The sequence below is a fragment of the Amblyomma mixtum genome, chromosome 2, assembly GCF_055824585.1.
Source record: "Amblyomma mixtum isolate Tamu chromosome 2, ASM5582458v1, whole genome shotgun sequence".
Lineage (NCBI taxonomy): Eukaryota > Metazoa > Arthropoda > Arachnida > Ixodida > Ixodidae > Amblyomma > Amblyomma mixtum.
In genome coordinates, this window is record NC_143013.1 from 151,962,960 (window position 1) to 151,979,088 (window position 16,129).

General features: G+C 49.4%; 1 protein-coding gene across 1 annotated transcript; it reads left to right on the top strand.

Annotated features, from left to right (window-relative positions):
• Positions 1-456: 456 nt before the first annotated feature.
• Positions 457-11,030, top strand: LOC149361288 (uncharacterized). The gene is made up of 5 exons (XM_089569494.1): positions 457-634; positions 2,935-3,108; positions 5,902-6,075; positions 8,866-9,039; positions 9,929-11,030. Exons 1-5 carry the CDS (start codon positions 574-576, stop codon positions 10,012-10,014), a joined length of 669 nt encoding a protein of 222 aa, XP_089425620.1. The 5' UTR covers positions 457-573; the 3' UTR covers positions 10,015-11,030.
• Positions 11,031-16,129: the final 5,099 nt, after the last annotated feature.

A 16,129-nucleotide genomic window follows, 5' to 3' on the forward strand; every position in this document is an offset into this window, starting at 1 on the left:
CTTCCACAAGATGTCACTTATTGGCGACGGCAGTCCAGCAGTGAAAAAGATAGTGAAAAAGGCTTCCAAGAGAATGAATGCTTCATTGGGCGGAGCTGCGTCAGGAGATAACTGAATAACTCGGCTGCGGCTGTATCAAAAAATGTGCGCCGTGGTCACTGAACAGCGAGAAAACTGAGGAGCCGTTTATATAAGCCAATAAATTTATGTAAATTAGCGAATTTTGTTTGAGCGCAGGGTCCTGTGGTGCGCCGGAGAACCGGACGTAGAGACAAGGATTATTCGTTATAAAGTAGTGTGTAAAAAAACTGTTGCCGGTTGCTATGGGATCTAACATTTAATAGAAGTCATTAGTGTACAAGATTTTCGTGAGGTTTTCACACTCACGCGATGTCATTACCGTAAGTGCACGGGGTAGTAGGTCGGATTAAAGTGCAGACAATGTCATGTGTTCACGCAGATATATCAACGTGGAAAGACCTAACTTGCAATCCAGAAAACAAGTGCGGAACGGGCACCTCACAGTCTCCCATACGAGTAGATAGCGGCGTGCGCCTACCTTGGGTATACAACATGACAATGAAAGTCAACCATCACGCGCGTTTGAAATTCAACCTGACCATCGACAAATTCCGTAAGTGCGCACTGGCAGTGTTTGTGTGCATTCCATATTAAAGTGGCTCCCAGGCAGTGAGCCTCTATTTTCTCCACTTCTTGGTGGCGATAATTGCGTTTTACGAGAAATGCGTCATTACCAGGAATTTGGGACTGCAGCAAGCTACTAATTACGCATAGCGGCTAATAGCGCTTCAATGCTAACCAAAAATGTCATTCTTAAGTCTGAGAGAAGCCAACAGCCACAGAAACCAAGGGGCACAGGGGAGTTTTAATTTATTTATTTACTTTGTGGGGTTGATCAATTTAGAATATTACTGAATATGTTATCGCTTAAAGCTAATTGATTAGAAAAGCAGAAGAAAAAACAACCACATGCCGCCGGTGGGATCCAAACCCACGAACTCCGAATTACGCGTCCGGTGCTCTACCTCTGAGCTACGGCGACGGCTGTGAAACCTTCTGCTTTCGGGGGTATTTATGTTTACAAATAACCTAACATTGAGAGTGTTCATCAGCGCCACCCACGTTCGTAAGCGCGGCGGACGTAGAACGTCCTGAGTTACCGCTAGTGTGACGTAGAACGTCATCGAACGGCGAGGGTGGAAGCTGTGTGAGAACCCTCTTATGCTTCCTTTGGCATCAAGGCTGCCAGAACCGAGGCCCTCGCTAAGCAATTATGCAAACAAGGGTAAGAGAATGAGGGGCTCGTTATAAATATGAGAGAAGCCAACAGCCACAGAAACCAAGGGGCACAGGGGAGTTTTAATTTATTTATTTACTTTGTGGTGTTGATCAATTTAGAATATTACTGAATATGTTATCGCTTAAAGCTAATTGATTAGAAAAGCAGAAGAAAAAACAACCTCATTCCGCCGGTGGGATCCGAACCCACGACCTCCGAATTACGCGTCCGGTGCTCTACCTCTGAGCTACGGCGACGGCTGTCAAACCTTCTGCTTTCGGGGGTATTTATGTTTACAAATAACCTAACATTGAGAGTGTTCATCAGCGCCACCCACGTTCGTAAGCGCGGCGGACGTTGAACGTCCTGAGTTACCGCTAGTGTGACGTAGAACGTCATCGAACGGCGAGGGTGGAAGCTGTGTGAGAACCCTCTTATGCTTCCTTTGGCATCAAGGCATCCAGAACCGAGGCCCTCGCTAAGCAATTATGCAAACAAGGGTAAGAGAATGAGGGGCTCGTTATAAATATGAGAGAAGCCAACAGCCACAGAAACCAAGGGGCACAGGGGAGTTTTAATTTATTTATTTACTTTGTGGTGTTGATCAATTTAGAATATTACTGAATATGTTATCGCTTAAAGCTAATTGATTAGAAAAGCAGAAGAAAAAACAACCACATGCCGCCGGTGGGATCCGAACCCACGACCTCCGAATTACGCGTCCGGTGCTCTACCTCTGAGCTACGGCGACGGCTGTCAAACCTTCTGCTTTCGGGGGTATTTATGTTTACAAATAACCTAACATTGAGAGTGTTCATCAGCGCCACCCACGTTCGTATGCTCGGCGGACGTAGAACGTCCTGAGTTACCGCTAGTGTGACGTAGAACGTCATCGAACGGCGAGGGTGGAAGCTGTGTGAGAACCCTCTTATGCTTCCTTTGGCATCAAGGCTGCCAGAACCGAGGCCCTCGCTAAGCAATTATGCAAACAAGGGTAAGAGAATGAGGGGCTCGTTATAAATATGAGAGAAGCCAACAGCCACAGAAACCAAGGGGCACAGGGGAGTTTTAATTTATTTATTTACTTTGTGGTGTTGATCAATTTAGAATATTACTGAATATGTTATCGCTTAAAGCTAATTGATTAGAAAAGCAGAAGAAAAAACAACCACATGCCGCCGGTGGGATCCGAACCCACGACCTCCGAATTACGCGTTCGGTGCTCTACCTCTCAGCTACGGCGACGGCTGTCAAACCTTCTGCTTTCGGGGGTATTTATGTTTACAAATAACCTAACACGTCACACTAGCGGTAACTCAGGACGTTCTACGTCCGCCGCGCTTACGAACGTGGGTGGCGCTGATGAACACTCTCAATGTTAGGTTAATTAGGGAATTTTGTTTGAGCGCAGGGTCCTGTGGTGCGCCGGAGAACCGGACGTAGAGACAAGGATTATTCGTTATAAAGTAGTGTGTAAAAAAACTGTTGCCGGTTGCTATGGGATCTAACATTTAATAGAAGTCATTAGTGTACAAGATTTTCGTGAGGTTTTCACACTCACGCGATGTCATTACGGTAAGTGCACGGGGTAGTAGGTCGGATTAAAGTGCAGACAATGTCATGTGTTCACGCAGATATATCAACGTGGAAAGACCTAACTTGCAATCCAGAAAACAAGTGCGGAACGGGCACCTCACAGTCTCCCATACGAGTAGATAGCGGCGTGCGCCTACCTTGGGTATACAACATGACAATGAAAGTCAACCATCACGCGCGTTTGAAATTCAACCTGACCATCGACAAATTCCGTAAGTGCGCACTGGCAGTGTTTGTGTGCATTCCATATTAAAGTGGCTCCCAGGCAGTGAGCCTCTATTTTCTCCACTTCTTGGTGGCGATAATTGCGTTTTACGAGAAATGCGTCATTACCAGGAATTTGGGACTGCAGCAAGCTACTAATTACGCATAGCGGCTAATAGCGCTTCAATGCCAGCCAAAAATGTCATTCTTAAGTCTGAGAGAAGCCAACAGCCACAGAAACCAAGGGGCACAGGGGAGTTTTAATTTATTTATTTACTTTGTGGTGTTGATCAATTTAGAATATTACTGAATATGTTATCGCTTAAAGCTAATTGATTAGAAAAGCAGAAGAAAAAACAACCACATGCCGCCGGTGGGATCCAAACCCACGACCTCCGAATTACGCGTCCGGTGCTCTACCTCTGAGCTACGGCGACGGCTGTCAAACCTTCTGCTTTCGGGGGTATTTATGTTTACAAATAACCTAACATTGACAGTGTTCATCAGCGCCACCCACGTTCGTAAGCGCGGCGGACGTAGAACGTCCTGAGTTACCGCTAGTGTGACGTAGAACGTCATCGAACGGCGAGGGTGGAAGCTGTGTGAGAACCCTCTTATGCTTCCTTTGGCATCAAGGCTGCCAGAACCGAGGCCCTCGCTAAGCAATTATGCAAACAAGGGTAAGAGAATGAGGGGCTCGTTATAAATATGAGAGAAGCCAACAGCCACAGAAACCAAGGGGCACAGGGGAGTTTTAATTTATTTATTTACTTTGTGGTGTTGATCAATTTAGAATATTACTGAATATGTTATCGCTTAAAGCTAATTGATTAGAAAAGCAGAAGAAAAAACAACCACATTCCGCCGGTGGGATCCGAACCCACGACCTCCGAATTACGCGTCCGGTGCTCTACCTCTGAGCTACGGCGACGGCTGTCAAACCTTCTGCTTTCGGGGGTATTTATGTTTACAAATAACCTAACATTGAGAGTGTTCATCAGCGCCACCCACGTTCGTAAGCGCGGCGGACGTAGAACGTCCTGAGTTACCGCTAGTGTGACGTAGAACGTCATCGAACGGCGAGGGTGGAAGCTGTGTGAGAACCCTCTTATGCTTCCTTTGGCATCAAGGCTGCCAGAACCGAGGCCCTCGCTAAGCAATTATGCAAACAAGGGTAAGAGAATGAGGGGCTCGTTATAAATATGAGAGAAGCCAACAGCCACAGAAACCAAGGGGCACAGGGGAGTTTTAATTTATTTATTTACTTTGTGGTGTTGATCAATTTAGAATATTACTGAATATGTTATCGCTTAAAGATAATTGATTAGAAAAGCAGAAGAAAAAACAACCACATGCCGCCGGTGGGATCCGAACCCACGACCTCCGAATTACGCGTCCGGTGCTCTACCTCTGAGCTACGGCGACGGCTGTCAAACCTTCTGCTTTCGGGGGTATTTATGTTTACAAATAACCTAACATTGAGAGTGTTCATCAGCGCCACCCACGTTCGTAAGCGCGGCGGACGTAGAACGTCCTGAGTTACCGCTAGTGTGACGTAGAACGTCATCGAACGGCGAGGGTGGAAGCTGTGTGAGAACCCTCTTATGCTTCCTTTGGCATCAAGGCTGCCAGAACCGAGGCCCTCGCTAAGCAATTATGCAAACAAGGGTAAGAGAATGAGGGGCTCGTTATAAATATGAGAGAAGCCAACAGCCGCAGAAACCAAGGGGCACAGGGGAGTTTTAATTTATTTATTTACTTTGTGGTGTTGATCAATTTAGAATATTACTGAATATGTTATCGCTTAAAGCTAATTGATTAGAAAAGCAGAAGAAAAAACAACCACATGCCGCCGGTGGGATCCGAACCCACGACCTCCGAATTACGCGTCCGGTGCTCTACCTCTGAGCTACGGCGACGGCTGTCAAACCTTCTGCTTTCGGGGGTATTTATGTTTACAAATAACCTAACATTGAGAGTGTTCATCAGCGCCACCCACGTTCGTATGCGCGGCGGACGTAGAACGTCCTGAGTTACCGCTAGTGTGACGTAGAACGTCATCGAACGGCGAGGGTGGAAGCTGTGTGAGAACCCTCTTATGCTTCCTTTGGCATCAAGGCTGCCAGAACCGAGGCCCTCGCTAAGCAATTATGCAAACAAGGGTAAGAGAATGAGGGGCTCGTTATAAATATGAGAGAAGCCAACAGCCACAGAAACCAAGGGGCACAGGGGAGTTTTAATTTATTTATTTACTTTGTGGTGTTGATCAATTTAGAATATTACTGAATATGTTATCGCTTAAAGCTAATTGATTAGAAAAGCAGAAGAAAAAACAACCACATGCCGCCGGTGGGATCCGAACCCACGACCTCCGAATTACGCGTTCGGTGCTCTACCTCTCAGCTACGGCGACGGCTGTCAAACCTTCTGCTTTCGGGGGTATTTATGTTTACAAATAACCTAACACGTCACACTAGCGGAAACTCAGGACGTTCTACGTCCGCCGCGCTTACGAACGTGGGTGGCGCTGATGAACACTCTCAATGTTAGGTTAATTAGGGAATTTTGTTTGAGCGCAGGGTCCTGTGGTGCGCCGGAGAACCGGACGTAGGACAAGGATTATTCGTTATAAAGTAGTGTGTAAAAAAACTGTTGCCGGTTGCTATGGGATCTAACATTTAATAGAAGTCATTAGTGTACAAGATTTTCGTGAGGTTTTCACACTCACGCGATGTCATTACGGTAAGTGCACGGGGTAGTAGGTCGGATTAAAGTGCAGACAATGTCATGTGTTCACGCAGATATATCAACGTGGAAAGACCTAACTTGCAATCCAGAAAACAAGTGCGGAACGGGCACCTCACAGTCTCCCATACGAGTAGATAGCGGCGTGCGCCTACCTTGGGTATACAACATGACAATGAAAGTCAACCATCACGCGCGTTTGAAATTCAACCTGACCATCGACAAATTCCGTAAGTGCGCACTGGCAGTGTTTGTGTGCATTCCATATTAAAGTGGCTCCCAGGCAGTGAGCCTCTATTTTCTCCACTTCTTGGTGGCGATAATTGCGTTTTACGAGAAATGCGTCATTACCAGGAATTTGGGACTGCAGCAAGCTACTAATTACGCATAGCGGCTAATAGCGCTTCAATGCCAGCCAAAAATGTCATTCTTAAGTCTGAGAGAAGCCAACAGCCACAGAAACCAAGGGGCACAGGGGAGTTTTAATTTATTTATTTACTTTGTGGTGTTGATCAATTTAGAATATTACTGAATATGTTATCGCTTAAAGCTAATTGATTAGAAAAGCAGAAGAAAAAACAACCACATGCCGCCGGTGGGATCCAAACCCACGACCTCCGAATTACGCGTCCGGTGCTCTACCTCTGAGCTACGGCGACGGCTGTCAAACCTTCTGCTTTCGGGGGTATTTATGTTTACAAATAACCTAACATTGAGAGTGTTCATCAGCGCCACCCACGTTCGTAAGCGCGGCGGACGTAGAACGTCCTGAGTTACCGCTAGTGTGACGTAGAACGTCATCGAACGGCGAGGGTGGAAGCTGTGTGAGAACCCTCTTATGCTTCCTTTGGCATCAAGGCTGCCAGAACCGAGGCCCTCGCTAAGCAATTATGCAAACAAGGGTAAGAGAATGAGGGGCTCGTTATAAATATGAGAGAAGCCAACAGCCACAGAAACCAAGGGGCACAGGGGAGTTTTAATTTATTTATTTACTTTGTGGTGTTGATCAATTTAGAATATTACTGAATATGTTATCGCTTAAAGCTAATTGATTAGAAAAGCAGAAGAAAAAACAACCACATTCCGCCGGTGGGATCCGAACCCACGACCTCCGAATTACGCGTCCGGTGCTCTACCTCTGAGCTACGGCGACGGCTGTCAAACCTTCTGCTTTCGGGGGTATTTATGTTTACAAATAACCTAACATTGAGAGTGTTCATCAGCGCCACCCACGTTCGTAAGCGCGGCGGACGTAGAACGTCCTGAGTTACCGCTAGTGTGACGTAGAACGTCATCGAACGGCGAGGGTGGAAGCTGTGTGAGAACCCTCTTATGCTTCCTTTGGCATCAAGGCTGCCAGAACCGAGGCCCTCGCTAAGCAATTATGCAAACAAGGGTAAGAGAATGAGGGGCTCGTTATAAATATGAGAGAAGCCAACAGCCACAGAAACCAAGGGGCACAGGGGAGTTTTAATTTATTTATTTACTTTGTGGTGTTGATCAATTTAGAATATTACTGAATATGTTATCGCTTAAAGATAATTGATTAGAAAAGCAGAAGAAAAAACAACCACATGCCGCCGGTGGGATCCGAACCCACGACCTCCGAATTACGCGTCCGGTGCTCTACCTCTGAGCTACGGCGACGGCTGTCAAACCTTCTGCTTTCGGGGTATTTATGTTTACAAATAACCTAACATTGAGAGTGTTCATCAGCGCCACCCACGTTCGTAAGCGCGGCGGACGTAGAACGTCCTGAGTTACCGCTAGTGTGACGTAGAACGTCATCGAACGGCGAGGGTGGAAGCTGTGTGAGAACCCTCTTATGCTTCCTTTGGCATCAAGGCTGCCAGAACCGAGGCCCTCGCTAAGCAATTATGCAAACAAGGGTAAGAGAATGAGGGGCTCGTTATAAATATGAGAGAAGCCAACAGCCGCAGAAACCAAGGGGCACAGGGGAGTTTTAATTTATTTATTTACTTTGTGGTGTTGATCAATTTAGAATATTACTGAATATGTTATCGCTTAAAGCTAATTGATTAGAAAAGCAGAAGAAAAAACAACCACATGCCGCCGGTGGGATCCGAACCCACGACCTCCGAATTACGCGTCCGGTGCTCTACCTCTGAGCTACGGCGACGGCTGTCAAACCTTCTGCTTTCGGGGGTATTTATGTTTACAAATAACCTAACATTGAGAGTGTTCATCAGCGCCACCCACGTTCGTATGCGCGGCGGACGTAGAACGTCCTGAGTTACCGCTAGTGTGACGTAGAACGTCATCGAACGGCGAGGGTGGAAGCTGTGTGAGAACCCTCTTATGCTTCCTTTGGCATCAAGGCTGCCAGAACCGAGGCCCTCGCTAAGCAATTATGCAAACAAGGGTAAGAGAATGAGGGGCTCGTTATAAATATGAGAAGCCAACAGCCACAGAAACCAAGGGGCACAGGGGAGTTTTAATTTATTTATTTACTTTGTGGTGTTGATCAATTTAGAATATTACTGAATATGTTATCGCTTAAAGCTAATTGATTAGAAAAGCAGAAGAAAAACAACCACATGCCGCCGGTGGGATCCGAACCCACGACCTCCGAATTACGCGTTCGGTGCTCTACCTCTCAGCTATGGCGACGGCTGTCAAACCTTCTGCTTTCGGGGGTATTTATGTTTACAAATAACCTAACACGTCACACTAGCGGTAACTCAGGACGTTCTACGTCCGCCGCGCTTACGAACGTGGGTGGCGCTGATGAACACTCTCAATGTTAGGTTAATTAGGGAATTTTGTTTGAGCGCAGGGTCCTGTGGTGCGCCGGAGAACCGGACGTAGAGACAAGGATTATTCGTTATAAAGTAGTGTGTAAAAAAACTGTTGCCGGTTGCTATGGGATCTAACATTTAATAGAAGTCATTAGTGTACAAGATTTTCGTGAGGTTTTCACACTCACGCGATGTCATTACGGTAAGTGCACGGGGTAGTAGGTCGGATTAAAGTGCAGACAATGTCATGTGTTCACGCAGATATATCAACGTGGAAAGACCTAACTTGCAATCCAGAAAACAAGTGCGGAACGGGCACCTCACAGTCTCCCATACGAGTAGATAGCGGCGTGCGCCTACCTTGGGTATACAACATGACAATGAAAGTCAACTATCACGCGCGTTTGAAATTCAACCTGACCATCGACAAATTCCGTAAGTGCGCACTGGCAGTGTTTGTGTGCATTCCATATTAAAGTGGCTCCCTGGCAGTGAGCCTCTATTTTCTCCACTTCTTGGTGGCGATAATTGCGTTTTACGAGAAATGCGTCATTACCAGGAATTTGGGACTGCAGCAAGCTACTAATTACGCATAGCGGCTAATAGCGCTTCAATGCCAGCCAAAAATGTCATTCTTAAGTGTGGTGCGTCGGCGCACTATTTTCAAATGTTCACAGCCATCCGCCACGTGGTTGTTGACCACCAAAGAAACTAGAGGCGCTTGTCCAGAATTCCCGGTAGTGAGACCTCATTTATGGACACAGCGCTTTTAAATTTCTGCTGTGCTAAAATTTAGTCCTGTAGTTGTAGTGGACTGTGCCGTGGTGCACACAGCCGGAAATATGGTGTCTTTTGGCGCCAGCCTGTGTGAATGGAAGCGAATAAGTTGTAGCGGTACTCGAAGCGCTCTCAGATAAGCAAGCTGTGTGCAGGGCTTCTATTACAGATTCGGTTCGCCGTTTCGTGGGCGGCATATTTCCAATGCTTCCGTATATCTTCTGCGGCCCCAAATCTCCACAATTGGAGGTAACAACAATTCGCTAGTGGCGTTAGCAGCCACTTGTCTTGTTGCACTTGCACAGCTATTGCACTCAGTCGCTGCTGCATACGGCTGCTGAGACCGGACCAGGCGGGCTAATAGTGCAACCGCACGATCTAAGTTGACCTTCACATCCTTCATGCGTACCTGTCGACTTAAGTAGTTGGGGTGCATTTTTTTTTCCCGGCCATGCGAACAGCTTTTATTCCCCGCAAAATTTGTGCGCGAAAGTTTGCAGCTTCTTTCAGTAGCATTATTCCATCTTCTCTCGTCTCCGAATTGCAGTGCGAATGACAATTGAAGAACCCACAATGGCAACAATCCAAATCAACAAGATTGAATTCTACGATCCAAAGTCAAGTCAAGGATGAACGTGGGAGAAAGCACACTGTATATCCTGAGCACACAGTCGGCGGTGATCGTGTAGCCTTGGAGGTGCGTTTGGCTCGCCGGCTTTTGCTGAGGAACGGCAAGTAATCTCACGTGAAGCAGGAATCATTCCTTAACCAGGAATTTTGGACAGCGCCCAGCCCAATGATAATAGAACTGAACCAGTTTTGCAGCTTCCCATACTGGCCAGCGGCTTAAAGTGGCCCCTCTGGAGGTCACGAGGTTAGCGCTGCAAAAGTCTCGCTTCCCGTTGAGTGCTGTCGTCTGCTACTGGCATAGGAAAACGGAGGCACAAGAGGCGAAGTAACCATGCTCGCGTGCGTTTTCTTTTATAGTTTATAGTTTTTATTTAGCTGACCTTTATTCGATATTGATGCTAAGTCCATAAATCGCCGGTATTGGCTCTCAACTCTGGCTGTGACCATAATGTCAGTTTTCATTGTTTATCAATCAGTGTCAAAACGTGTTGGCTGTATGAAACAGGTGCAGAAACAGTGGTCGTGCATCAGTGCTTAGACAAATTGTATTTCTAACTGCATGTATACCGTGAACATACTTAGATCAACCTTCAGACGAGCGTACAGAGGAGCTAATTGAGCCCTGTCTAGCGCTAAACGGTTTTTTGATTTCGCCCGGTAATGCACGCTAAAAGATGCATAGAGCTGGAGTTCGCGTACGTGGACCGTCTGCATGAAACAAGTGCCGCAGTGGTGATTTTAAAGCGTTTTAATGCGTACAGTGCTTTGTGAAATTGTGACAAAAGTGCACAGCTAATGCTTCTTTGTGGAACACGCACCGGATTAGCATTATGGAGAGAAAAACCTCATTAGTCTTTTAAGGATGCAAAAAAAAATTTTACGGATCAATAATAATTTGCCTAGGTTTCACTTAAGTAAACTTATCTTCAGAAATCTTAAGGTCATTACAATAACTAAAAGGTGTCATTACAAACTCCTACGCGAATATAAACTCAGCATCAAGGAAAATCAAAGGCTGTTTTTGGACATATCGATCTTATAATAAATAGGCAACGCGGCCTATAATACGAGGACAACACACCGTTGGAAAGCGTTAAAATGCCGTACGAACTATGGGTTTCAGTCTTAGGAATAACCTGCCTCGATTACTAAATGAACATATTAAAGCAGGAACAGATACTTTATAACATAAATTTACGGAACCTGAAGGTGTTGTTTTATTAATTTGCATGGCCCTATACACACCACGCATTTCATAAACAAAACAATTTGTAGAGATATTTCTCCACTGTTTCATTATAACTGTCATTATTCCCCGACCGTTACATGATCTTGTCGCCATATCATTCATCAAAATGTCAAGTTATAATTCTGTTTGTTTCTGTATATGTCTGTACATTTTGTTCTGTACATTTGTTTCTGGACTGTGTTGCTTCGTTGCCGTCGATGCCAGGGGGACCAAGATTTTTTTCAAGCCGTAAAGGAACGGCTTTTCTTCTTGGCCCCTTTCCCAATGTGTACGTCATGTTGTGAAGAACAAATAAAATGAATGAAATAAAATGAATGCCCAATTCCGTCATAAGCTCTCAGGGTAACGAGGCAATGGCAGGAGTCTAATAATGGTAATATGTTTCCGAGATAACTTCGGTAATTTGTTTGACCTGTAGAGAAGTTGCGCCGAACCCGTAGACGTAAAAGAAGACGCGGAGTGTAGCCACCCGGCAGACTACGAGGCAACAACTACGAGCCTCGAAATCAGAACATCGGTGCTGCGTTTCTGACGGATACCAGTGCTTTAAATCCCGCCGTACACTTGGTGGAGGTCGCGGGTTCGATCTTCTCTGTCCACCCTGGCGCTCCGCAACCATCGGCTCCACACCTCGATTACTGCCACCGGCAGCACCAGCTCCGGCCCCGCTTCTCCCCCCCCCCCCCCCCCCGACAGCCTCAATGCCATCAGCCCGATCGTTCCTTGCCCGCCTCATCACTACCGGCTGCCTTTACCGCCGCCGTTCACAACGGCCTTTCGCCTAATCAACGCGCCCAGCTCCTCGACTTCCTGCACAGATTCCGCACTTATTTTAACGCCCAGCAACCATCGTTAGGTCGAACCTCAACAGTGGCTCATCGCATCTTCACTGGTGAGGATGCGCCATTACGCCAACATCCCTACCATGTCTCCGCCTCAGAGCGCCGCATTAATGATGAGCAAGTCGATGACATGCTCCGAAGAGGCGTGATTCAGCCTTCCAACAGCCAATGGGATTCGCCGGTCGTCTTAGTTTAAAAAAAGACGGATATGTTTCGGTTCTGTGTCGATTACCAACGTTTGAATGCAATCACACTCAAAGCCGTCTACCCCCTGCCACGCATAGATGACTCGCTTGACTGTCTGCATGGCGCCGAATTTTTCTCCTCTCTCGATCTACGGTATGGCTGCTGGCTAGACCCCATGGCGGAGGGTGATCGGGCCAAGACAGCTTTCGTCACTCCGTATGGGTTCTACGAGTTCAACGTAATGCCGTTCGGCCTATATAACGCGCCCGCCACCTTTGAACGCATGGTGGACCCTATCGTTCGGGGTTTGAAGTGGCACACATATCTTTGCTACTTGGATGACATTGTGGTGTTTTCCTCCGACTTCGCTACCCACCTCACTCGCCTTGAGGCGGTCTTGAAGTGCCTGACTGACACCGGTCTGCAGCTCAATCTGAAGAAGTGCCATTTGGCCGCCCGCCCACTCACCATTTTAGGGCATTCCGTGTCAAAAGATGGCATCCTTCCTGACCCAGCCAAACTCCGAGCTGTCGCTGCGTTCCCGAAACCGACTTCAGTACTCTGCAGCTTTATTGGTTTGTGTTCTTACTTTCGGCGCTTCGTCCGAAACTTTGCGGCCGTCATTGCCCATTGACGCAACTTCTTGGTGGCCACACTGACCTTTCTGCCTGGTCGCCCTCTTGCGATAGTGCGTTCATGAAACGGCGCACCATACTTACCTCGCCTCCCATTTTACGCCACTTTGACCCGGCTGCGCCTATCGAAGTTCACGCCGACGCCCGTCATGCCGGCCTCGGCGCTGTTCTGGCCCGACGTAAATCGCGCGCTGAACATTACGTCGTCGCGTACGCCAGTCGGACTCTAACCAAGACCGAGATCAATAATTCCGTCACCGAAAAGGAATGTTTGGCCATCGTCTGGGCACTTCAGGAATTTCGGCCGTGCTTGTATGGACCACCATCCTATGTGCTGGTTATCTTCACTGAAAGCCCGCACCGGTCGTCTCGCCCGATGGTCGCTTCGACTGCAAGAATATGATATTGCCACGTATCATTGCAGTGTTTGTTCGTTGACGCTCAAGGCTGCAAGAAAGGGTTGTTATCACTTTTGTTCGTGACGCGAGAAGCGACCACACTAATCTCGATTGATCGCAGCCATGAAAGGTTGCATCTAGGTTTTTCCAGATTTCTGTAGATTATCTTGTCTTGTTATCTGGAAGTTTCCTTGCCGGCTTTAAATTGAGCGATGCCGCGAGCGGCGGACATTCGTAGTTCGACGACTGACGAGCACGTTCGTTGCTGCCCGAGCTCGTCCAGAACCAGCGAAGTTTTTTCGGCGCTGGCTTGCTGAGAAGTTTTGACAAGTGCAGGCGGGCCTCGGATCCACTGCGACCCCGAGGATCCGCAACCAGCCTCCCAGCCCAGGCGCCGTGCCTTTGCCGGTGCTCGGGCAACTTCCTGGCCTTCAAGCAGCAGCCCAGTCGGCCGCCCGTGACGTCATGGGAGGCCCGGGACCTGCTGCCCCTCCGGTGTTCCGTGCGCCGCCCCCAAAGGCGCACTGTTTTTCGTTCACAGTTACATCCGACGCGACAGCTGACGACATCGTCGACGGCATCGAGTTGGTTGTCGGCCCGAAAGGGCTAGAGAGCCTCCAGCACCATGGAGGCATGAAGTTCTGCGTCGCCATGGCCTCGGCTGCGGCGGCGGAGAAGATGCTCGTGGAAGGCGCCTTCAACGTGAACGGCACTTCCGTCCCAGTAGCCTGCGTGGGTCCTGCCGTGGTCCACGTGACGGCTTTTCGTGTGCCGCTGTTCGTGGGAGACGCGGCGCTGGCAGCGGCACTGAGCTCTTTCGGCAAGGTGCTGGACATCACCCACCCCGTCCTCAAGGGCCGTCGTCACGTCGGCAACGGGACGCGCGTGGTCCGGATCGAGATGAAGCAGGCGGTGCCGAACTTCTTGACCGTCCAGGGCCACCGCGTCATGTTTGACTACCGAGGCGTCCGGAAGGTGTGTTCCCGCTGCGGGCAGGACGGCCACATCGGCGCGGCGTGTCGAACGCCGCGGTGCGCTCGCTGAGAGGTGTTCGGCCACGACACGGCCGGATGCGGAGCGGCTTGCAGGCGCTGCGGTGGAAGCCACGCCACAGCGGACTGCCTGCGGCCACGGTCCTATGCGGCGGCCGCCGCCTCGAGGAAGGAACCGAGTAAGGACAACGTGGCCGCAGAAACGCGGAGCCCACCAACCGTCCGGACGCCTGTTGCCGACGAGCACCCAACGACCAGCCGCCCGAGGGAGCCCGAACCCGCCCCCGCGACGGAGGTGCCCGTGAAGGAGCAGCTCGAGGGGACGCCTTCAAACGAGGTGGAGCCGTTCGGTGCTGTTTTCGCGGAACCCTTGCCGCCGCTACCCCGCACAGCTTCCTTCAACACCGAGAGCAGCAGCGGCGATGAGTCGAGCGTGGCGTCGGGCGACCTGGTGGACGTACCGGACAAAGTCACGCCGCTTCGCCTGACAGGCGACTTGACGTGCGGCCAGGTGTCAGGAACGACGACTCCTGGAGGTGCGGACGACGCGCGCTTCCCGTCACCAGCCAGCCACACCCTCCCATCGGCGACCCTGGCGTCGGCATCGGCTTCAGCTGCGAGCGTCGCCAAGACCACGCAGCAACCGGTGAGCGAGGCCACAAGCGCCGACGGCCCCGAAAACATGGACTTTTCCCGACCAGACTTTAAACGTGCCCACCCCCAATCATCGGAATCCGAAGGGACTGTTAACGAACGTTCTAGCAAAAAAGTGCCGCGCGCGCCAAGCGCCGCCCATGGCAGCGCTCTTTAGGTTGTATGCTATGCCGTCGGTGCTCTTGGCAGTCATGGCGGTTGTGCATCTCCTCTCCCTGAATGTTCGGGGATTTCAATCCGTAGACAGACAGAGAGAGGTGATGCACTTTGCCAGGGCTAGGGGCGTCGACATCCTGTTTTTACAGGAATGCAACTTCCGTACTTCACTTGATGTGCTGAATTTCACCACCCGGTTTTCTGTTTTTGCTTATTTTTCGTTGACTGATTTTCATATGTGCGGTGTTGGTGTCGTTTTTGTAAACCCCTGCCTGCGCGCGGGTGCTCATTGCACTTTCGGGCTGGACGGCCGCACTCTTGCGGTCGACTTCACACTAAACCAGCGGCGGGTACGTGCGTTGGTTGTATATGCGCCAGCACGGCGGACTAATAGTTCTGATTTTTTTGAGCGCCTCGACTCATTCCTCCTTGATCCCTACCCCACTTTCATCGTCGGTGACTTCAATTGTGTACTTAACATCGACCGTGACGTCCGCGGACAGGGTCACGGTCGCCGTTATTGCGGTGCCCCCGCGCTCCGCGATCTCGTGACTCAGTTCCGCTTGTCTGACGCGTGGGTGCAGCTTCACGGGGATGCCTTTGGAGCGACGTTTGAGAGAGCACAGTCAGCGAGTCGGATAGACAAATTCTATTTTCCACCAGAGCTCGCTTCTTTTGTCGTTAGCTGCGAAGTTCTCGCGTTCCCTGCAGGCACGCCGGTGATTTCCGATCACCACCCCTTGTCAGTCAGGCTCGACTTTGGTGAGGACACCCCACGTACTGTTACGTGGCGCATGGACACGAGCCTACTGGCGGACCCGGAAAGCGTGGCGTCGCTGCGTACGACGTTGGCAGCATCGTGCAGGAGCTTCGTTGCGACTGATTCATGGGACACACTCAAGGCTCGTTGGCAAGCAACCCTGGTGGCGGCCGGACAAGACCGCAGACGCCGGGTAACTCATGCACTGAATGACACCCTCAAGCGCATCCGTATAGTGCAAAGGGG

Bases quoted from the DNA above. Each gene is read 5' to 3' on its own strand.
- LOC149361288 (XM_089569494.1), top strand. From the start codon at position 574: ATGACAATGAAAGTCAACCATCACGCGCGTTTGAAATTCAACCTGACC. The intron at 6,076-8,865 runs GTAAGTGCGCAC...GTGTTCACGCAG, and splicing joins CCTGACCATCGACAAATTCC to ATATATCAACGTGGAAAGAC. The intron at 9,040-9,928 runs GTAAGTGCGCAC...TCCGAATTGCAG, and splicing joins CCTGACCATCGACAAATTCC to TGCGAATGACAATTGAAGAA.